The sequence below is a fragment of the Chiloscyllium plagiosum genome, unplaced genomic scaffold, assembly GCF_037043375.1.
Source record: "Chiloscyllium plagiosum isolate Xiang-an unplaced genomic scaffold, Cpla_swu_hap1 HiC_scaffold_7, whole genome shotgun sequence".
In the NCBI taxonomy this organism is placed as follows: Eukaryota; Metazoa; Chordata; class Chondrichthyes; order Orectolobiformes; family Hemiscylliidae; genus Chiloscyllium; species Chiloscyllium plagiosum.
Genome location: NW_028270145.1, coordinates 73237360 through 73262145, shown reverse-complemented (window position 1 = coordinate 73262145; position 24786 = coordinate 73237360). Strand labels below are relative to the sequence as shown.

Sequence of the window (24786 nt, the reverse complement as noted above, 5' to 3'; positions counted from 1 at the left end):
ATACATGTTGAGAAAGCAGAGCAGCAAAGCAGAAACTGTCTTGCAGTACCCAGTCATTGACAATTGGGTTGGCTATTTAATGCTATGATCTCATGGCAGGACTTCTTAATAATAATTCCACCAAGTTATTGCAATTGGGGATAGTATAGTTAGAGGCATAGACACTGTTCTGTGTGACCAGGATCGAGAGTCCTGAAGGTTGTATTGCCTGCCTGGTGCTTGGGTTCGGAATATCTCATCTGGACTGCAGAGGAGCTTGGAGTGGGAGGGTAAAGATCCAGTGGTCGTGGTCAATGTAGGTACCAACAATATAGATACAACTAGGGCAGAGGTTCTGATTAGGAAGTATGAACAGCTATGAGCTAAATTAGAAAGCAGAAGCAGAACGGTGGTAATCTTTCAATTATGACTTGAGCCACAAGCTAATTGGCAAAGGGTCAATAAGATTAAGCAGGTTATTGTGTGGCTAAGAGATAGGTGTGGGAGAAATGGGTTTGAATTCATGGGACAATTGAACCAGTTCTGGGAAGAAGGGACCTGTTCCGATGGGACAGTCTTCATCTGAACTGTGCTGGAACCAGCGTCCTGGTGAATTGCATAACTAGGGCTGTAGACAAGGCATTAAATTAAATGTAGAGGATTGGGGAGGGGAGAGGTGTCAGTTAAAAGAGAAATTAGAAAACCCAAATTAAAGTAGCAGGTAAGAGTGCAGAACTCAGGAGAGGTTATTAAAATCTCCAGCACAGACAGAAGTAGGACATGGTGTAGCAATCAAACTTCAAGCACACTGGACAAACGAATGACAATGAGAAGAGGGACAGTTAATACAGGAGGTTAATACTGAAAGTGTTATATGTGAATACACACAGTATAAGGAAAAGGTAAATGAGCTTGTATTGCAGATCAAAAATGGCAGGTATGACATAGTGGGTATCACAGAGACGTGGCTACAACAGGATCAGGATTGGGAGGTGAGCATTCAAAGATATACATCCTATCGAAAAGATAGGCAGGTGGTCTAAGGGGCTGGGATTGCCTTATTAGTAAGAAATGAAATTATTTCAGTAGTAAGAAACAAAGGAGGGTCAGATGGTGTAGAGCTGAAAATGTGTTGCTGGAAAAGCGCAGCAGGTCAGGCAGCATCCAAGGAGCAGGAGAATCGACGTTTCGGGCATGAGCCCTTCTTCAGGAATGAGGAAAGTGTGTCCAGCAGGCTAAGATAAAAGGTAGGGAGGAGGGACTTGGTGGAGGGGCATTGGAAATGCGATAGGTGGAAGGAGGTCAGATGGTGTAGAATCTGTTTGGTAGAATTGAGGAACCACAAAGGTTAAAAAAAAAACATAGTTATGTACAGGCCTCCAAACAGTAGTCAGGAAGTGGGGTGCAAGATATACCAGGAGATAGAAAAGATGTGTAGGAAAGACAAAGTTACAGTGACCATGGGGGATTTCAATATGCAGGTGGACTGGGAATATCCGGTTGATAGTAGATTGCAAGAAAAGGAATTTGTGCAATGTCTACGAGATGGCTTTTTGGATCCGCTTGTGGTGGAGTCCACTAGGGAACAGGTAATACTGGATTTAGTGTTGTGCAATGAGGCAGAAATTTTAAGGGAGCTTAAGGTAAAGAAACCCTCAGGAGGCAGTGATCATAATAGGATTGAACTTACTCTAAAATTTGAGAGAGAGAAGATAGAATCAGACGTAACAGTATTACAGCTGAATTAAGACAACTACAGATGCGTGAGGGAGGAGCTGGGTAGAATTGCCTGGGAGAGAAGCCTAGCAGGAAAGACTGTGGAACAACAAAGGCAAGAATTTCTGGGAGCAATTCAGGAGACACAGCAGAGGTTCATCCTAAGGAGGAAAACAGGGTATAGGGAGGATGAGGCAACCGTGGCTGACTAGGAAAGTCAGGAATAGCATAAAAAGCAAAAGAGAAAGCACATAATATAGCAAAGGGCAGTGGGAAACCAGAGGATTGGGAAGCTTACAAAGACTTGCAGGTTTCATCAGTAGTTAGGAAAGCAAATGCAGTGATGGCACTTATTTTGAGAGGACTTGAATATAAAAATGGTGATGTACGTCTGAGGCCCACGTTTGTGGGCGGCACGGTGGCATAGTGGTTAGCACTGCTGCCTCACAGCGCCAGAGACCCGGGTTCAATTCCCGCCTCAGGCGACTGACTGTGTGGAGTTTGCACGTTCTCCCCGTGTCTGCGTGGGTTTCCTCCGGGTGCTCCGGTTTCCTCCCACAGTCACAAAGATGTGCAGGGTCAGGTGAATTGGCCATGCTAAATTGCCCGTAGTGTTAGGTAAGGGGTGAATGTGGAGGTATGGGTGGGTTGCGCTTCGGCGGGTCGGTGTGGACTTGTTGGGCCGAAGGGCCTGTTTCCACGCTGTAATGTAATCTAATCTAATCTAATAAGGCTTTGGTCAGACCACATTTACAGTGTTGTGTCCCATACCTCAGGAAGGATGTACTGGCTCTGGAGCGTTTTCAGAGGAGATTCACGAGAATGGTCCCAGGAATGAAAAGCTTAACATATGAGGAAAGTTTGAGGACTCTGGGTTTATATTCAATGGAGTTTAGAAGGATGAGGGGAAGATCTAATTGAAATATACAGAATACCCAATGGCCTGGGCAGAGTAGATGTTGGGAAGATGTCTCCATTCCTAGGAGAGACTAGGACCCGAGAGCATAGCCTTAGAGTAAAGGGAAGACCCATTAGAATGGAGATAAGGAGACACCTTTTTCAGCCAGAAAGTGGTGAATCTGTAGTATTCATTGCCACAGAAGGTTTTGGAGGCCAGGTCATTGAGTATATTAAAGACTGAAATAGATAGGTTCTTGAGTATCAAGGGTTATGGGGAGAAAGCAGGAAAGTGGAGTTGAGAAACTTATCAGCCATGATTGAATGGCGGACCAGAGTCAATAGGCTGAATGGCCTAATTTCTGCTCCTATGTCTTTTGGTCTTCTCTTTCTGTGGTGCTTTCCTCCTTCCTAATTTATTACTCCTCTCCTAGTTACTCTGATAAGCTGTATGACATTAAACAAAATATGTAACAGGGTTATTAGAATATACAAACTGCTGTGAAATTTGTGAAAGTGCTCTACAGAGTGCAGTGAAATTTGAAACCCTTGCTATTAAAGAAAAATCTATGCAATGTTTTGCTGATAAAATATTCATTAAGTAACTTTGCACTTTCAGCAATATTCTGCAGAGACACCACTGTTTACACTTTAATTTTGTATAAACATCATAATAACATTAAGGTAATTGAGGAACTCTCTTTTATTCCACAATATACGGCAAGTCCATAACTGAGTTGATATGTATTGGAGGTTTAATGTTTAGCTGTACTTGTAACTTGAGTTAAATGAGCTCTAATTCATTAGAAATGTATGCTTTGTCCAGCCACAGACAGCTTGTATCTCAGTGAGGAATTAATGATCAATTACATACTTTGAATTACAAGCATTAAAATTTCAATTATTATAAACATAATATTTTTATGTATGCTTTCTTTAAATGGGCTTTGCAAGTAAGAGAGCTGAAAAATAATAAAGACAATAGTGATGTCAGATTAGTTGTACAGTATTATCTCACTTCAGGTCATGTGCCATTGTCAATTTAAAAAACAGGCCTCAGTCCATAAGACCATAAGACATAGGAGCGGAAGTAAGGCCATTTGGCCCATCGAGTCCACTCCGCCATTCAATCATGGCCGATGGGCATTTCAACTCCACTTACCCGCATTCTCCCCGTAGCCCTTAATTCCTTGTGACATCAAGAATTTATCAATTTCTGCCTTGAAGACATTTAGCATCTCAGCCTCCACTGCACTCTGTGGCAATGAATTCCACAGGCCCACCACTCTCTGGCTGAAGAAATGTCTCCGCATTTCTGTTCTGAATTTACTCCCTCTAATTCTAAGGCTGTGTCCACGGGCCCTAGTCTCCTCGCCTAATGGAAACAATTTCCTAGCGTCCACCCTCTCCAAGCCATGTATTATCTTGTAAGTTTCTATTCAATCTCCCCTTAATCTTCTAAACTCCAATGAATACAATCCCAGGATCCTCAGCTGTTCCTCATATGTTAGACCTACCATTCCAGGGATCATCCGTGTGAATCTCCGCTGGACACGCTCCAGTGCCAGTATGTCCTTCCTGAGGTGTGGGGACCAAAACTGGACACAGTACTCCAAATGGGGCCTAACCAGAGCTTTATAAAGTCTCAGTAGCACAACAGTGCTTTTATATTCCAACCCTCTTGAGATAATTGACAACATTGCATTCGCTTTCTTAATCACGGACTCAACCTGCATGTTTACCTTTAGAGAATCCTCAACTAGCACTCCCAGATCCCTGTGTGCTTTGGCTTTACAAATTTTCTTACCGTTTAGAAAGTAATCTATGCTTCTATTTTTTTTCCAAAGTGCAAGACCTCGCATTTGCTTACATTGAATTCCATCAGCCATTTCCTGGACCACTCCTCCAAACTGTCTAAATCCTTCTGCAGCCTCCCCACTTCCTCAGTACTACCTGCCTGTCCACCTAACTTTGTATCATCGGCAAACTTCACTAGAATGCCCCAGTCCCTTCATCCAGATCATTAATATATAATGTGAACAGCTGCGGCCCCAACACTGAACCCTGCGGGACACTGCTTGTCACCGGCTGCCATTCCGAAAAAGAACCTTTTATCCCAACTCTCTGCCTTCTGTCAGACAGCCAATCCTCAATCCATACCAGTAGCTCACCTCGAACACCATGGGCCCTCACCTTGCTCAGCAGCCTCCCGTGTGGCAATTTATCAAAGGCCTTTTGGAAGTCTAGGTAGACCACATCCACTGGGTTTCCCCGGTCTAACCTACTTGTCACCTCTTCAAAGAACTCCAACAGGTTTGTCAGGCACGACCTCCCCTTACTAAATCCATGTTGACTTGTTCTAATCCGACCCTGCTCTTCCAAGAATTTAGAAACCTCATCCTTAATGATGGATTCTAGAATTTTACCAACAACTGAGGTTAGGCTAATTGGCCTATAATTTTCCATCTTTTGCCTTGATCCTTTCTTGAACAAGGGCTTACAACAGCGATCTTCCAATCATCCGGGACTTTCCCCGACTCCAGTGACTTTTGAAAGATCGCAACCAACGCCTCCGCTATTTCCTCAGCCACCTCCCTCAGAACTCTAGGATGTAACCCATCAGGGCCAGGAGATTTATCAATTTTAAGACGTTTTAGCTTTTCTAGCACTTTCTCTTTTGTAATGGCAACCATCCTCAACTCAGCCCCCTGACTCCCTTTAATTGTTGGGATATTACTCATGTCTTCCACTGTGAAGACTGACGCAAAGTGCTTATTAAGTTCTCCTGCTATTTCCTTATCTCCCATCACTAGGCTTCCAGCATCAGTTTGAAGTGGCCCAATGGCTACTCTTGCCTGTCGTTTGTCTCTTATGTATTGAAAGACACTTTTACTATCATTTCTAATATTACTGGCTAGCCTACCTTCATATTTGATCCTCTCCTTCCTTATTTCTCTCTTTGTTATCCTCTGTTTGTTTTTATAGCCTTCCCAATCTTCTGATTTCCCAGTGCTCTTGGCCACTTTATAGGCTCTCTCTTTTTCTTTGATAGATTTCCTGACTTCCTTTGTCAGCCATGGCTGTCTAATCCCTCCCCGGATAATCTTTCTCTTCTTGGGGATGAACCTCTGTACAGTGTCCTCAATTTTACCCACAAACTCCTGCCATTTTTGCTCTACTGTCTTCCCTTCTAGGCTCTGCTTCCAGTCTATTTTAGTCAGTTCTTCTCTTATGCCCTCATAATTACCTTTATTTAACTGTAACACCATTACATCCATTACACCATTACTATTGTACTGTTGCCCAAGAAGCCTGACTCTAAATATTCTTAATTATACATTTGTTTTCCTTCTTTCATTTGTTTCAATCATTAATTTATTTTGTCAGGCAACAGACATTTCTATTTATGACTTTAGTGGAGATGCACAGTTCTTAAAGTGGGAGATTGGGTGGCAGTGTAGAATATCAAAACATTGTTATAGACCAGGCCAGACCCCCTCAAAACATTTCGAGAAGGTAGCCCAAAACCTAACTTCTCAAGTTATTTTTAAGCAGCTGTAAGGTGGATATTACAGGTGTGATGCAGGTGGTCAAACTATTCAGTTTTAAACAAAATAGAATTTGTTTACAGACTATCAAATGAAACACAAGCAAAAGACCTATTATTTGAAAACCTGACCGACACGATATCCCTGCAACCTAACAAAGAATTGTTCTGATTTCCTGCAACATCCCATAAACACATCCCTTAGTAAAAAGATAAATTCAAAGACAGGTTCTTACAGGACAGAGAGATTGTAGGGAGGATTAGCCATGGATGATTGGCTAAAACCTGGAACCTTTTCCACTACAGCTGTTTCTCTCAGCCACCAGCTGAATACTAAATCATACTAGAAAAATCCCTGAACTGGGATAGGTATATCAGGAATTAAAGAATGTCCCTAATCTTAATCTAGTCAATCAAGGACAGTAGTGGGAGGTTGTACGTGGAGTCCATGAAGATTAGAGGAAGCGCTGAATGAATATTTTTTGTGTTTTTCCAGTGTGAATATTGGCAAAGTTGTTGAGGAGGTAAAAACGATGACAGCAGATGCTGGAAACCAGATTCTGGATTAGTGGTGCTGGAAGAGCACAGCAGTTCAGGCAGCATCCAAGGAGCTTTGAAATCGACGTTTCGGGCAAAAGCCCTTCATTTGCCTTTATTCCTGATGAAGGGCTTTTGCCAGAAACGTCAATTTCGAAGCTCTTTGGATGCTGCCTGAACTGCTGTGCTCTTCCAGCACCACTAATCCAGAATGTTGTTGAGGAGAATACTGAGATACAGGCTAATGGACTAGACGGGATTGAGGCTCACAAGGAGGAGGGGTTAGCGATTCTGGAAAGTGTGAAAATAGATAAGTTCCCTGGGCCAGATGGGATTTATCTCAGGATTCTCTGGTAAGGCAGGGAGGAGATTGCAGAAACTTTGGCTTTGATCTTTATGTCATCATTGTCTACAGGGATAGTGCCAGAAGACTGGAGGATTGCAAATGTTGTCCCCTTGTTTAAGAAGGGGAGTAGAGACAACTCTGGTAATTATAGACCAGTGAGCCTTACTTCGGTTGTGGAGCTGAAAAATGTGTTGCTGAAAAAGCGCCGCAGGTCAGGCAGCATCCAAGGAGCAGGAGAATCGCCGTTTCGGGCATAAGCCCTTCTTCAAGAATCGGTTGTGGATAAAGTGTTGTAAAAGGTTAAAAGAGAGAGGATTTATAATCATCTAGAAAGGAATAAGTTGATTAGGGATAGTCAACACGGTTTTTTGAAGGGTAGATCGTGCCTCAAATCTTATTGAGTTCTTTGAGAAGGTGACCAAATGAGGGCAAAGCGGTTGATGTGGTGCATATGGATTTCAGTAAAGCATTTGATGAGGTTCCCAAGGTAGGCTGTTGCACAGAATGGGATTGACGGTGATGTAGTGGTTTGGATAGCTGAAAGAAGACAGAGGGTGATAGTTGATGGGAAATGTTCATCCTGGAGTTCAGTTACTAGTGGTGTACCACAAGCATCTGTTTTGTTTTTTTGAATGACCTGGATGAAGTTGTAGAAGGATGGATTAGTAAATTTGCGGTTGGCACTAAGGTTGGTAGAGTTGTTGATTGTGCTGAAGGATTTTGCAGGCTACAGAGGGACAGAAATAAACTGCAGAGCTGGGCTGAGAAATGGCAAATGGAGTTTAATGCAGAAAAGTGTGAGGTTATTCACTTTGGAAGGAGCAACTGGAATAAGGAGTACTGGGCTAATGTTAAGACACTTGGTAGTGTAAATGATCAGAGATCTCGGTGACCATGTATATCTCTGAAAGTTGCCACCCAGGTTGATAAGGTCGTTACGAAAGCATGTGGTGTGTTAGCTTTTTTTTTGGTATAGGGGTTATGTTTCAGAGCCATGAGGTCATATTGCAGCTGTACAAAACTCTAGTGCAGCTGCATTTGGAGTATTGTGTACAGTTCTGGTCACCGCATTATAGGAAGGATGTGAAAGGTTTGGAAAGGGTTCAGAGGAGGCAACTAGGATGTTGCCTGGTATGGAGAGAAGGTCTTATGAGGAAAGGCTGAGGACTTGAGCCTGTTTTTATTGTAGAGACGAAGGTTGAGAGGTGACTTAATTGAGACCATATAATCAGAGGATTAGATCGGATGGACAGCGAGAACCTCTTTCCTCGAATGGTGATGGCTAGCATGAGGGTTCGTAGCTTTAAATTGAAGGGTGATAGATATAGTACAGATGTCAGAGGTAGTTTCTTTATTCAGAGAGTAGTAAGGGCATGGAATTCCTTTCCTGCAACAGTAATAGACTTGCCAACTTTAAGGGCATTTAAATGGTCATTGCTAAACATATGGATGAAAATGGAATTGTATAGGATAGATGGGCTTCAGATTGGTTCCACAGGTCGGTGCAACATCGAGGGCCGAAGGGCCTGTACTGTGCTGTAATGTTCTATGGGAGAACTAGCCACTCCCCTTTCATTGTACAACTGTTTTCTGAAAAAAAGACTACCTGAAAGCATTTACACTGCTTGTTGCCTTAGGCAGTATCTGTGAGCTATCATCAAAATGGCCTTCACCTAGACACTCTGCCTTTTCCAACCCACTTTGAAAAAAACCAAGGACAACATTACTTTGTTAAAGGAACAGCATTGTCACATCACCACTTACTATTTGGCCCATCTTGCTTGTACCAATTCTATTTTCTTGCTATTTTTCCATATATTTTTACTATGTATCTGTTTTAATTATTTTTAATTCCATCTTATTATGATGATTGACTTGACATCAATAATATGTGGCGGCACGGTGGCACAGTGGTTAGCACTGCTTCCTCACAGCGCCAGAGACCCGGGTTCAATTCTCACCTCAGGCAAATATCTGTGTGGAGTTTGCACATTCTCCCAGTGTCTGTGTGGGTTTCCACCGGGTGCTCTGGTTTCTTTCCACAGTCCAAAAATGTGCATGTTAGGTGAATTGGTCGTGCTAAATTGCCCGTAGTGTTAGGTGAAGGGGTAATTGTAAGGGAATGGGTCTGGGTGGGTTGCTCTTCGGAGAGTCCGTGTGGACTTGTTGGGCTCAAGGACCTGTTTCCACACAGTAAGTAATTTAAAGTACCTCTAATGATGCGTTTCACTTTATGATATCCAATTGTATGAATGAAGTATTTCATCTGCCCCATCTGTCCTTGTAGGAATCTTTAAAATTTATTCCCACTTTTTATTAACTGACCAAGGTTAGTTTTGGCTTTTTACTTACTCCATCTCTTTGAAATTTTGAACACATTTTCTTGTTAGATTTTTGCCTTTTAATGTTTACTGTTTCACTTTTGTACAATCCTCATGTTCCTCATTTGTCTTCAAAATGTATTTTCTCAATCTGCTATCTTGTTGTATTCTTGGTGACAAAATGCCAACCAATATGCTTTTGTATCTTTATATAACCCCAGAATTTCACATTGTCTCTTATGATTGTGTTTCTTGGCACAGTCATTTTTTTGTGACCTGTATATTTACATATTAAGTAATTCTTTGCTTCTACTTTTCAGTAATGATTACGTTTTTACATTTTCTTTCTCTGATGTATTACTTCATTTAGTTGTTCCCACTGCCCTAGCTTATCCATTTCCAACAGTTTCCTTCCCCCTTCCTTGTTGCTTTCTATTCACGTACTGAAAATAGGAACATGGGATTTAGGAGCAAATATCTGCCATTCAGCTTTTTGATCATCTGTCATGCCATTCAAACTATGATTAATCTGACTGAGTTCCAAATTCCACTTTTATGTCTGATCTACCTTTCATGCATTCATACAGTTATGCCAAAATCATATGTTTACATGGAACAAGAGTGGAGAAGGTCATCAAATATGGCTGTCTAGGACATTTCCCAGAAGCCTTCACTTATTATTTTATTCTACTTTCTATATTTGACCTATCCATACTGCTTGCATCTACACTGCACGAGATGAAAATTAATAGATCCTGTTATGAGCAGGAGACTCACTCAACTAATTTTCAGGAAGTGAAATGTCTAGGAGATGAAAATGAAAACTTCTCATTTGCTGTCTAACTGTTTGCAAGTTCACTTTCTGAAAATGAGTTACATCAACAGCTTTCACTTATATAATTTTGTCTCATTTTTATGAGTATGAGTTTCAGGTTCTGCAGAAAATGCTCCTCCTCTAACTGGGTATAAAAGACACTTGAGCCTCAGCTTCCATGTGCCCTTCAGCCTTAGGAGGTTAACCTTTTGTAATGCAAGAAAGCTGCCTAAGTAGTTAAAATAGTGATACAAGTTACCTAGTTTGACACAAGTTATAAACTTCACTATATTTATTTTGGTATTTCATCAGTCTTTCTTTCCAGTACAAATACTAAATTCCCTACATTCTTGGCCATATTCTTAAAGTTGCATAAGTTAACATGCCAATTACAGATCCATGTTGAATGTCCATTCCTTTCTGTACATTTACTAAGGTTCTCTCGCAATTGTCCTGCCACCAGTAGATGATATATGTCCTTTACGAACGAAAAAAGAACTTCAAGCTTTTCCTTCAGTCTATGTGGGTTCAGGCTCTTGCCTTCAAGCTCCATAAGACCGTAAGAAGTAGGAATAGGTTGTTTAACCCCTCGAGCCTGCTCCGCCATTCAATAGGGTTACAGCTAATCCATTCTTCACGTCCACTTCTATCCTTTCCCTGTAACCCTTGATTCCAGTACTGATCAAGAATCTATCTGTCTCTCCCTCTTAAATATAAACAAGGATTCAACCCCACAGTTCTCTGTGACAAAGAGTTCCATAGGCACTCAAAACTATGAGAGAAGAAATGCCTCCTCATCTTGGTCTTAAATTGGCACCCCTTTTACTCTGAGGCGATGCCATCTGGTACTAGACTCTCCCATGAGGAAAAACAACCTCTCCGCATTTACTCTGTCATACCCCTTAAGAATTCAAAATGTTTCCATGACATCACCTCTCATGAGCCAATTCTCTATTTGTGCCAATATATTACCTCAACACAGTGGCTCCTATTTCTTAACATTTTGAGTTACCTTGGTGAACACCTTCTGAAGTCCAAGTATATTACATCATCTGATTCCACTTTATTCATTCTGGTTGTGACTTTCTCAAAAAATTCTAATAGCCAGGCACAATTTCCCTTTCATGGAGCCATTCTGACTCTGCTTAATTAGGCTATGATTTTCAAATTGTTCTGCTGTTATTTCCTTAATAATTGGTCTCCATACTCTTCCAATAATAGATGTTAGGCTTATGATTACTCACTTCTTGCTTCCCTCACTGTTTGAATCAGTGTGTCACATTTGCAGTTTTCCAATCCTCTGATACTACTACAGAATCCAATGGTTTTTGATAAAGTAAAACCAATGCATCCATTATTTCTTCAGGTACTACTTTTAGGTTCCTAGGATGCAAGCCATCAGGACTAGGGGATTTATCTGCCTTTATTCCCATTAGTTTGTCGAATACTACTACTTTACTGATGGTAATGCTCCTTAATTACTCCCTATATTATTTAGTATGAATGGGATGTTTAAAATATCTTCTACCGTAAAGACTGATGCAAAATATCTGTTTCAATTCCTCTACCATCTCCTTGGTCTCCATAACTATCTCCCCAGATTAATTTTCTAAGGGGCCTATGGTTCGTATATTTTAAGGAAGCTCTCCTTATCAGTATTTTTTTCTATTCCTCACTATTTTGCCCTCCTGGTTGATTTTCTGACTTTATTATCTTTTTATTCCTCCTTTGCTGGATTAAGAATTTATTCCAGTCTTAGTGGCTATCACTGACATTCACCTCCTTGGATACTTTTTCTTTCAACGTAATACTCACCATAACTTCCTTGGTTAGCCATGATTAGTTTATCTTTCCTTACTAGATTGGATGTTTGCTGAGACTCATGAAATATCATAAATATTTGCCACTGCTTGCTTATTGTCATTCCTGCTAATCTATCTATCCTGTTCACTTTAGCTAAATCATTGTAATTCCCTTAATTTAAAGTTTGCACAGTTGTATCTGATCCAAGTTTTTCACTGAATAATATATTCATCATGTTATGTTCACTACCTTCTAGGCGATGTTTTACTCTGAGTTAATTTATTATACTTGTCTCATTACCCATTTCCAGATCCAAGAGCCTGCTCCCCAGTTGGCTCAATAACATATTGCTCTGGGAAATGATCTCTAATGTACTCTATGAATTTGTTGTCATAGCTACCCTTTCTGATTTGATTAACTCAATCAACACGAAGATTAAATCCACCCATAATTATTGTTCTATTCTTTTCACATGCTCCTATTATTTGTTGATTTTTAGCCTTTCCCGCTGAGTGGCTACAGTTTGGGGGCACATACACTACTCCTACCAATGTCTTCTTTCCGTTACTTTTTTCTTTCCTTCCACCCAAATGAATTCTACATCATCTGATCCCAGATCATCTCTCGTAACTGTCCTCGTTTTATTTTGTATTAACAGTGCTAACCCACCACCTTTTCAAACCCTCCCACGTTTCCTGAACGATAAATTCCTAGTTTTGATCTCCTGGTAACCATGTTGGTTATGACATCATATTTATCTCAATTTGCACTGTCAGTTCATCTCCCTTATCCTGAATTGTGCAAAAAGGTATAAAGCCTTTAAGTTTGTTCTATAATCTAATTTCCCTACACTTCTATGGTTCCTTGGTACTGTATGACATTCACACATTCTGTCCCTTCTTGAATTTTCGGGTAACAATCAGCCCTGCAATTGTACCTTCTCCTTTATCTTCAATGTTTATAATCATCTATGAAATTGACAACCCCCCCGCTATTCAGATTAAAGCCCTATCAACAGCCCTATTTCTGCGATTCTGCATGAATCTGATCCCCATGTGATTAGAATGGAGCCCCTCCCATTGGAACAGTTCCCTGCTGCCCTAGTATTGGTGCCAATATTCTATGAATTCACACCATTTTTTCCCATATCAGTCTTTGAGCCATGCAATTACCTCTTTAATTTTATGGCCCAGTGCAACTTAGCTCTTGGCTCAACTAGTAATTCAGAGATCTCACTAATCTCCCTCGTTATTTAGTTTTTAATAGCATACATTGCATTAACTTTAAAACAAGAGTTTGAATTTACCTCCGATTTGATGGGTCGAAAGCCTACTCCAAGTGTTTGCTGTGAAAATGCTGGAAATGATTTGAAGCACTTTGAGTACACAGTGTAAAACATCCCAATGCTTGGTATTAATTGACAACGCCAATAAGCAAGGCCAAAATATTTGTTATAAGAAATTGAAAATGTATCTTGCAATAAATGATGCTCCAAGGGGCAGAATGATGGTTCAATCGTTAGCACTGCTGCCTTACAGCACAGGGACCTGAGTTCAATTCCGCCCTTGGGTGACTGTGTGGAGTTTGCACATTCTCCCCGTGTCTGTGTGGGTTTCCTCCCACAATCCAAAAATGTGCCGATTAGGTGGATTCGCCATTGAAATGCAGAGTTAGAGATTGTGTGGGATGCTGTTTGGAGGGTCGGTATGGACTGGATGGGCCAAATGGCCTGTTTATACAATGTAGGGATTCTATGGTTTTGAAGTTGAAGTGAAGCTATTGGTACAAAGTTGAGGTGGCACATGCTTTACTGATTGGTGATAAATACTGCCATCTTCTGGTTAAAATGAGAAATGTTCAGATCCTGAGTGAGAATATATTTGATCAAATAATTCGACAATAATTAGAATTTAACGAAGTATTGCCAATATGGTTTTTGTATCCTTCTCAGAAGTGCAATAAGACAGTTTACATACAAATGGCACTGCCAAAATACTGTTGTCAAATTATCAGTCATATTCAATATTACATCCAGTTGAGAGGGCAGATGAAAATCAAACACACCATTGTGGCTTTGAAGAAGAGCAAGGAAGATCTCATCAGCTCCCTGTCCAATATTTATCCCTTAACCCACGCCACTATATATTTTTTTAAAGTAAGATGATTAGCACCACATTCTATTAGCATTATGCACAAATTGGCTGTTTTGTTTTCTACATTACAAAAAATTGTATTGGCATTATTATTGACAAAGCTTCAGATTTTGTTTTTGCAATACTCAAGTTCTATACTAGAAGCAACTATTCGTGGAGAAATATATTTATATGCAAAGTGGTTAAGGTGAAGCAGGAGATTGATTAACATGAAGCATGTATATGTTTAATAATTGGTACAAGGCCCCATGAGTTGAATCTTTCTAGCATACTTCATTATTTTTGTGCTGCAAATTGCTGAAGCTTCAGTTTGTCTAGTGAAGCTGGGGACCTTGGTGATGACAGGGTTGGAAATGGTTAAGTTAGAGTTAAATTTAGATACAGCAAGAGAAACTGTGAAAGAAAGATGGATTGAGGGAAAGAAGAAAAGTTGAAAAGCTTCTTAATGTTGTATTAATCTTTCAAGGCTGTTAATCAGCTCTTAAACAGGAAATAGCTATGAAATAGCTGCCTGAACTTCATGTAATGAGTTTACTTTGTATTTGTGGTACAAATTCAGCATTTTCATGACTGTTGTGGGGAGAGCAACTGAAAGATCCTGTTTTTTGCAAGGCCAATAGAATCACAATTTCTGGTGAGCAGAATATATGCTGAGGGTTGTGAATTACCATATTTGGTGCAAGAGTTGTGCCAGAGTGAAGAAACCATTTACTCTTTTTCTTTAAAATATTACTGGACCAGTTGATGATCATTCGCAATGCTCCATCTTTCCATCATAATAAGCTGTGCCTGCTTGCACAATCAGAAGTAATAACACAGCACTGGGAGAGGTCATTGTAGATGATTGTCTGGATACAATTTTACTAAAAAGTGACCTAGTGCGAGTAGACCATCCATCTGAACGGCAGGAGAAAGGCATTGGAGAGGAGGATGTTAGCAACAATGTCAAAGGCTACATGCAGGTTGAGGTGGATAATACTCAGTTTCAAATGTTGATTTTGAAATTGCTACACATTTTTCAGTACTGCAATAGGAATGCAAACTTGATTGAAGGATTCAAGAATGGTGTTCTGGGAAAGGTTTGAGAGGTGACAAAATGTAAAAGGTGACTTATTGCTCACTAGTTCTTGTGATGGGAATACTAAAATAGTGCACTGTTCACATTTGATTTTGCTTTTTTTCCATTTCTAAAAGCTGTTTTTCTTCTTTTCAGTGAATTGTCAGACACAAAGATTATTGATACTATTGCTTCCTACATGGTCTTGCCTAATAGATTCACCTGCCCACTAATTAATGGTGTCAATGTTTCTCAGCTACGGTTTCCTTTACCACACGTAAGTAACTAGTGTTGGTAAATACATCTGACTAGTCGTTTAGTCTTTGAGCTTGTTAAATATGGTATATTGAGAATTTGAAATATTTCTGAATCCTCTATAAACATCTTAATCTAGTTTACTACTTTTTACTGGACTAAATAGGTTGTTGGGTGATTTTCTTCACCCTCAGCACCTTCTCCCATATGCAAGATTTGTGAGGGTGTTCATTTGTACACTCGCTGAAGGTAGGATGGGACCAAAAACAGGCATAAAGATTGTGATGTCTGATTAACCTAAGTGGCACGAGTTGCACCTAACCAATGAGAAACCAAGCAGGTTGTATCTCTATGTGCAAGGAGATCGGTATTCACCAGTGGCTACGACTGAGGGCATGGCTGACAATGGAGTTGAAACCTGCTTCACTCTCGTGCCTCAATCTTTTCTGAGGTACAAGCTGTAGACTATTAAGGATGTGTTTCTTCCTGCTCCCACTGCCAAAATCTTACCCTTGACTAACTGAAATGCAGGAGACATGAGAACTGGATCCAAGCCGGGTAATGGTGTAGGAGAAATAGTAGAGGAAGAAGAGATGAATGATAAAGAAGCACCATTAGTTACAGCAACGAACTCAGATCCTTAGGCTGTATGCTTTAGAGGGTAGCTTAGAAAGGCAATCTGCATGTGATGAGACACCAGTTGCAAATGGCCTTGCAGCAGAATGAAGAGGTGGTGCAAGCCCCAGCTCCCTGTCACTATATCTGCATAGGACAGAGTGGAGCACTTTGGAACTGTGTATGGAAAACCGAAATATTTGGTGTCTTGGCAAGCCTGCCAGAAATTCTGTGATCACTGTTGAAGTGTAAAGTCTGGCACCAATTTCACAGAGGGCTTTATCATGAAAATGTATTAGGTATGTGGACTTAAGTAGCTTTAGTCTCCAAAATTCTACCCAGTTGCCTTCTTTAAGATTCTTATATTTACAGCGTAGTAGTTGAATGTCTCCTCTCACATACCAATAGCGTGTCTTTTTGTTTCCAGATTGCTGTATGTAATCATGTGACACATCATTATACATCATCATTATACATTTTGCAGGTGTACACCACACAATAAAGTGGTGGCTAATTCCATTATAACCTAAACAGGATGCATGCTGGTATCTGCTTCCGTTGCACTCCAAGTAGAAATCATTCAGGCTCAGTGTTATAATGGAAGTTCAGATTAAAGCTGTGCAAGGCCAGTTTGCTTCCATTAGATTATTAATTCAGACTACTACCTCCACAACTGAGAATGCCAGTAGTCTGTGGGATTTGCACGCATTCACAGCAGTCCAGAAATCTACGTTCCAGATTTTGAGTTGGTAATGTACTTGCTATAGGGCATGGGAGTGGCTCCAAGTTGCCTGAATATGCAAAAAATGATGACTATTGTTCTCCACTACCACTCTACAGCGCCTTTGTTATTGCCTGTCAACCTAGCAGTCCACATTGCAGCAGCATGACGGTACAGTTTTAAAGCCAGGTCTCTCGGCTTTATGCCAGCCATGGGGCATCAACTGAGATAATACTGCAAAGGAGCACTAGGCCAGGTGATGGCACACAGAAAATAGGCAATAAGAGAATATGCATGGGTGATTAATTGACTTTCAATATTTTCTGATGGGAAGGGCTGTGCCCTTGTGAGGTTGTGCTGATGCAACCGAAAATATGAACTATGATGTGTGCATTGGAGAGTACTGCAGGGCGCTTCCAAAGTAATCCAGCTAGCAGAAGCATTGTTTAGGCATCCAAAGATTATCTTGATTACGTTTGTGTTGCGGCATGTCTCGCACGCATGTAGCTATATAGGGATGCTTACCACTGATTCAGGGGTATGATGATTGCTTTTGTTGTTAAGGAATCATTTGATCTCTTATAGTAACTCAAATGCTGATATTACAATGTACTGGTTCAGATTGAGGTCCGTAAAGTTGGTTATTGACCTGCATTCGACAATGCACATCAAGAAAATCTGCTACATTACCTTTCAGATTAATGAGGTTTAAAAAGAAATTTTGAAAATCAAGTTAATTGCTGAAAACAGCAACACAACAACTTCACTTTTTAGGTTTTTCTTACTGTAACCAATAACTAAAAACATTTAAGCTCAAAATCCCTGTTTTTTTTTTTTGCATAGTTCCTTCAGACTATTGCGCTTTTAAAATCGGTTTCTCAATGAAGTCAGTTTCTTAGTTGTTTAAAAGATGTTTCGTGATCTCAGGTCCACATTATTCATTTCATGTCATGCTATTAGTCAGGTAGCTGAGCTTGTCTGGGATCTGTTCAGTGCAGCTTCAACACAACATCCAGCCCATTAGCTACTTCACCACGAACAACTAACTTCTACACATGTGCATCAGTATCCTAGCTCCATCTTTAATCCTCTCTTAGGATTTCACATTGGTGTGTCATCTCCACACATTTCCCTATCTGATGAATGTGGTCTTTCTTGGGTGTGATCTTGGAAGCATTGTCATCCATGCCTTCTGCTCTTAGCATGGAAGATCCAGGACACATTTCTTGTACTAACGTATTCATTGATATGTTCCCATATTCCAAAATCTGTGTTCCTTCTGCTACACGTCACTTCTTCAAATTTGGTGTTCTCTCTACCTTTTCACACAAAACTTCACTTTACTTTTTAAAAGGTGTATCAAGACCATGAGGATCACAGGTTTATCCTGCCAATCAACTCCTTCATCTGAGCATTCCCTCCCTTCAAAAGAATGCACCATTCAATAATAGAGAACTTCATTTTTTTCCTCCCAAGTAAAGTTATACTTTTCATGCCACATGCTCCACCCATTAAACCTTCTTGTTGCTCAGAACCTTCACAAAAGCTCAATGTGCTGAGACTAGGTAGGCTCACAATGCTGTGAAAGCAGTATTTCCAGGATTCCGACACAGTAGGACTGAAGAAATGGTGTTATATTTCCAAGTCAAGATGATGTGTGATTTGGATGGGAACTTGTAGGTGATGATGTTATAGAGTCATAGAGATGTACAGCACGGAAACAGACCCTTTGGTCCAACTTGTCCATGCCAACCAGATCTCCCAACCCAATCTAGTCCCACCTGCCAGCACCTGGCCCATATCCCTCAAAACCCTTCCGACTCATGTACCCATCCAAATGCCTCTTAAATGTTGCAATTGTACCAGCCTCCACCACATTCTCTAGCAGCTCATTCCATACCTGTACCACCCTCTGTGTGAAAAAGTTGCCCCTTATGTCTCTTTTATATCTTTCCCCTCTCACCCTAAACCTATGCCCTCTAGTTCTGGACTCCCCGGTCCCAGGGAAAAGACTTTGTCTATTTATCCTATTCATGCCCCTCATAATTTTGTAAACCTCTATAAGGTCAGCCCTCAGTCTCTGACGTTCCAGGGAAAACAGCCCCAGCCTGTTCAGCCTCTCCCTGTAGCTCAGATCCTCCAATCCTGGCAACATCCTTGTAAATCTTTTCTGAACCCTTTCAAGTTTCACAACATCTTTCCGATAGGAAGGAGACCAGAATTGCATGCAATATTCCAACAGTGGTCTTACCAATGTCCTGTACAGCCGCAACATGACCTCCCAACTCCTATACTCAATACTCTGACCAATAAAGGAAAGCATACCAAACGCATTCTTCACTATCCTATCTACCTGCGACTCCACTTTTCAAGGAGCTATGAACCTGCACTCCAAGGTCTCTTTGTTCAGCAACACTCCCTAGGACCTTACCATTTAAGTGTATAAGTCCTGCTAAGATTTGCTTTCCCAAAACGCAGCACCTCACATTTATCTGAATTAAACTCCATCTGCCACTTCTCAGCCCATTGGCCCATCTGGTCCAGATCCTGTTGTAATCTGAGGTAACCCTCTTCGCTGTCCACTACATCTCCAATTTTGGTGTCATCTGCAAACTTACTAACTGTCCCTCTCATGCTCACATCCAAATCTATCACATCCAAATGACAAAAAGTAGAGGGCCCAGCACAGATCCTTGTGGCACTCCACTGGTCACAAGCCTCCAGTCTGAAAAACAACCCTCAACCACAACTCTCTGTCTTCTACCTTTGAGCCAGTTCTGTATCCAATTGGCTAGTTCTCCCTGTATTCCATGAGATCTAACCTTGCTAATCAGTCTCCCATGGGGAACCTTGTCGAACATCTTACTGAAGTCCATTAGATCACGTCTGCTGCTCTGCCCTCATCAATCTTCTTTGTTACTTCTTCAAAAAACTCAATCAAGTTTGCGAGACATGATTTCCCACGCACAAAGCCGTGTTGACTATCCTGAATCAGTCCTTGCCTTTCCAAATACATGTACATCCTGTCCCTCAGGATTCCCTCCAACAACTTGCCCACCACCGAGGTCAGGCTCACTGGTCTATAGTTCCCTGGCTTGTCTTTACCACCCTTCTTAAACAGTGGCACGACATTTGCCAACCTCCAGTCTTCCGGCATCTCACCTGTGACTATCGATGATACAAATATCTCAGCAAGAGGCCCAGCAATCACTTCTCAAGCTTCCCACAGAGTTCTCGGGTACACCTGATCCGGTCCTGGGGATTTATCCACCTTTAACTGTTTCAAGACATCCAGCACTTCCTCCTCTGTAATCTGGACATTTTGCAAGATGTCACCATCTATTTCCCTACAGTCTATATCTTCCATATCCTTTTCCACAGTAAATACTGATGCAAAATATTCATTTAGTATCTCCCCCATTTTCTGCGGCTCCACACAAAGGCTGCCTTGCTGATCTTTGAGGGGCCCTATTCTCTCCCTAGTTACCCTTTTGTCCTTTAATATATTTGTAAAAACCCTTTGGATTCTCCTTAATTCTATTTGCCAACACTATCTCATGTCCCTGTTTTGCTCTCCTGATTTCCCTCTTAAGTATAATCCTACTTTCTTTATACTCTTCACTCGATCTATTCTGTCTATACCGGACATATGCTTTCTTCTTTTTCTTAACCAAACCCTCAATTTCTTTAGTCATCCAGCATTCCCTATAGCTACCAGCCTTCCCTTTCACCCTGACAGGAATATACTTTCTCTGGATTCTTGTTATCTCATTTCTGAAGGCTTCCCATTTTCCAGCCGTCCCTTTACCTGTGAACATCTGCCTCCAATCAGTTTTTGAAAGTTCTTGCCAAATATCGTCAAAATTGGCCTATTCTCCAATTTAGAACTTCAACTTTTAGAGCTGGTCTGTCCTTTTTCATCACTATTTTAAAACGAATAGAATTATGATCGCTGGCCCCAAAGTGCTCCCCACTGCCCTGCCTTATTTCCCAAGAGTAGGTCAAGTTTTACACCTTCTCTAATAGGTACATCCACATACTGAATCAGGAAGTTGTCTTGTACACACTTAAGAAATTCCTCTCCATCTAAACCTTTAACACTATGGCAGTCCGCATCTACACCGCTGAGGCCAAACGCCAGCTCGCAGATACCTCCTCCTACTGCCCCCTTGACCATGACCCCACCCCCCACCACCAAACCATCATCTCCCAGACCGTCCATAACCTCATCACCTCGGGGGATCTCCCATCCACCGCCTCCAACCTCATAGTCCCACAACCCCGCACCTCCCGCTTCTACCTCCTGCCCAAAATCCACAAACCTGACTGCCCCGGCCGACCCATTGTCTCCGCCTGCTCCTGCCCCACCGAACTCATCTCCGCATACCTTGACACCGTCCTGTCCCCCATAGTCCAAGAACTCCCCACCTACGTTCGGGACACCACCCATGCCCTCCACCTGCTCCATGATTTTCGCTTCCCCGGTCCCCAACGCCTTATTTTCACCATGGACATCCAGTCCCTGTACACCTCCATCCCCCATCACGAAGGACTCAAAGCCCTCCGCTTCTTTCTTTCCCGCCGTACCGACCAGTACCCTTCCACTGACACCCTCCTTCGACTGACTGAACTGGTCCTCACCCTGAACAACTTCTCTTTCCAATCCTCCCACTTCCTCCAAACGAAAGGAGTAGCCATGGGCACCCTCATGGGCCCCAGCTATGCCTGCCTCTTCGTAGGATATGTGGAACAATCCATCTTCCGCAACTACACTGGCCCCACCCCCCACCTTTTCCTCCGCTACATCGATGACTGTATCGGCGCCGCCTCGTGCTCCCACGAGGAGGTTGAACAGTTCATCCACTTCACCAACACCTTCCACCCCAACCTCAAATTCACCTGGACAGTCTCAGATTCCTCCCTCCCCTTCCTCGACCTTTCTATTTCTATCTCAGGCGACCGAATCAACACGGACATCTACTACAAACTGACCGACTCCCACAGCTACCTGGACTACACCTCCTCCCATCCTGCCCCCTGTAAAAACGCCATCCCATTCTCCCAATTCCTTCGACTCCGCCGCATCTGCTCCCAGGAGGACCAGTTCCAAAAACGCACAACCCAGATGGCCTCCTTCTTCAAGGACCGCAATTTCCCCCCCGACGTGGTCGACGATGCCCTCCACCGCATCTCTTCCACTTCCCGCTCCTCCGCACTTGAACCCCGCCCCTCCAACCGCCACCAGGACAGAACCCCACTGGTCCTCACCTACCACCCCACTAACCTCCATGTACAGCGCATCATCCGCCGTCATTTCCGCCACCTCCAAACGGACCCCACCACCAAGGATATATTTCCCTCCCCTCCCCTATCAGCATTCCGTAAAGACCACTCCCTCCGTGACTCCCTCGTCAGATCCACACCCCCCACCAACCCAACCTCTATTCCCGGCACCTTCCCCTGCAACCGCAGGAGGTGCGAGACTTGCGCCCACACATCCCCCCTCACCTCCCTCCAAGGCCCCAAAGGAAACTTCCATATCCGCCACAGATTCACCTGTACCTCCACACATATCATCTATTGCATCCTCTGCACCCGATGTGGCCTCCTCTATATTGGGGAGACAGGCCGGCTACTTGCGGAGCGTTTCAGAGAACACCTCTGGGACACCCGGACCAACCAACCCAACCACCCTGTAGCTCAACAATTCAATTCCCCCTCCCACTCCACCAAGTATATGCAGGTCTTTGGACTCCTCCATCGTCAGACCACAGCGAAACGACGGTTGGAGGAAGAACGCCTCATCTTCCGGCTAGGAACCCTCCAACCACAAGGGATGAACTCGGATTTCACCAGTTTCCTCATTTCCCCTCCCCCCAGCCTGTCTCAGTCAAATCCATCAAATTCAGCACCGCCTTTCTAACCTGCAATCTTCTTCCCGACCTCTCCGCCCCCACCCCAGTCTGACCTATCACCCTCACCTTGACCTCTTTCCACCTATCACATTTCCGACGCCCCTCCCCCAAGTCCCTCCCCCCTATCTTTTATCTTAGCCTGCTGGACCAACTTTCCTCATTCCTGAAGAAGGGCTAATGCCCGAAACGTCGATTCTCCTGTTCCCTAGATGCTGCCTGACCTGCGCTTTTCCAGCAACACATTTCCATCTCAGTCCCAGTCTATGTTTGGAAAGTCAAAATCCCCTACCATAACCACCCTATTATTCTTTCAGATAGCTGAGATCTCCTTACAAGTTTGTTTCTCAATTTCCTTCTGACTATTGGGGGGTCTATAATACAATCCCAATAAGATGATCATCCCTTTCATATTGTTCAGTTCCACCCAAATAACTTCCCTGGATATATTTCCAGGAATATCCTCCCTTAGCACAGTTATAATGCTATCCCTTATCAAAAATGCCACTCCCCCTCCTCTCTTGCCTCCCTTTCTATCCTTCCTGTAGCATTTGTATTCTGGAACATTAAGCTGCCAGTCCTGCCCATCCCTGAGCCATGTTTCCGTAATTGCTATGATATCCCAGTTCCATGTTCCTAACCACCCTGAGTTCATCTGCCTTCCCTGTTAGGCCCCTTGCATTGAAATAAATGCAGTTTAATTTATTAGTGCTACTTTGTCCCTGCCTGCCCTGACTGTTTGACTCACTTCTGTTCTCAGCTGTACCTGTCTGATTGATCCTTTCCTCGCTATCTCCCTGGGTCCCACCCTCCCACCTTACTAGTTTAAATCTTCCCAAGCAGTTCTCGCAAATTTCCCTACCAGTGTATTAGTCCCCTTCCAATTTAGGTATAATCCGTATTTCTTGTACAGGTCACTTCTACTCCAAAAGAGATTCCAATGGTCCAAAAATATGAATCTTTCTCCCATACTCCAGCTCCTCAGCCATGCATTCATCTGCTCTATCCTCCTATTCCTGCCTTCACTAGCTCGTAGCACTGTGAGTAATCCAGATATTACTACCCTTGAGGACCTCCTTTTTAAATTTCTGCCTAACTTTCTGTAATCTCCCTTCAGAATCTCAACCTTTTCCCTTCCTATATCATTCCTATTATCTGTCCTTCTAAATTGTACTGGTTGTGGTTTTAAGTAATGTCAAACATGCCTGGAGGAATTTTGCAGGGTATTACGTAGATGTTAAACAGAGCTGCTGCTGAATGTCAGTGATGGAGTAACTGAATGATTGTGGAAGTGAAACTAATAAAATGGCTGCTTTATCCTGGATGGTATCAAACTTTCTGACTTTTTGGAGCTGCATTTATCCAGGCAAGAGAGGAATATTCATCACACTCCCTGACTCATGCTTAATAGTTGGTGGACAAGCTTCAGGAGTCACTGCTGGATTGCTGGCCTCTGACTTGCTCTTGTAACCATTCTATTTATGTTCAATTTCTGGTCAATGCTAATTCTCAGGATGTTCATAGGGGCGGTTCATTGAATATCAAAGGACGATGGTTAGATTCTCCCTTTTATGTAGATAGCTATTGCCTGTCATTTGTGTGGCATGACAATCGCTTGCACTTATCAGTCCGTCTGGCTATTGTCCATGACTTGCTGCATTTGGGAAGGGGCTGCATTTGGGAAGGGACTGCTTCAAAATCTGAGGACTTGTAAATGCTGCTGAACATCATGCAATCATCTGTGGACTTCCCCATTTCTGACCTTGTTGAGGATTGGAATGTCATTGATACATTGGTCAATCCAAGGTTGGTGAGCTGCCTATTTCTTCCCTCCACTTAAAAGTTCAGAGAGATCAAAGTGTGGGGACAGGGGGCCATACACTGGATCTGAGAACCCCACCCGCACCCAAACATATTTGCTGAGTGGCATAAGTTCTAACCTATGGTGTTTAGGTGCAAGCTGAAGGCCAATGCTCTCAATTTCTGGCAATATCAGGGTCAGGACAAAATCAAAGTTGAGCATGTGTAATACTATGGAGCAATTTTTTGCAGTAGCAAAAAGAAATTTGCATCCAGATAATACTTTCCATAGTGATGTTGGCAATTGCTTATT

General features: G+C 42.3%; 1 protein-coding gene across 1 annotated transcript in view; it reads left to right on the top strand.

Annotated features, from left to right (window-relative positions):
- LOC122551676 (extended synaptotagmin-3-like) overlaps window positions 1-24786 on the top strand; it is a 142424-nt gene that overhangs the window by 90160 nt on the left and 27478 nt on the right. The window contains exon 8 of the mRNA XM_043693985.2: window positions 15327-15447. Coding sequence (XP_043549920.2) covers window positions 15327-15447 — 121 coding nt within the window. The remainder of the gene's footprint in view (window positions 1-15326; window positions 15448-24786) is intronic.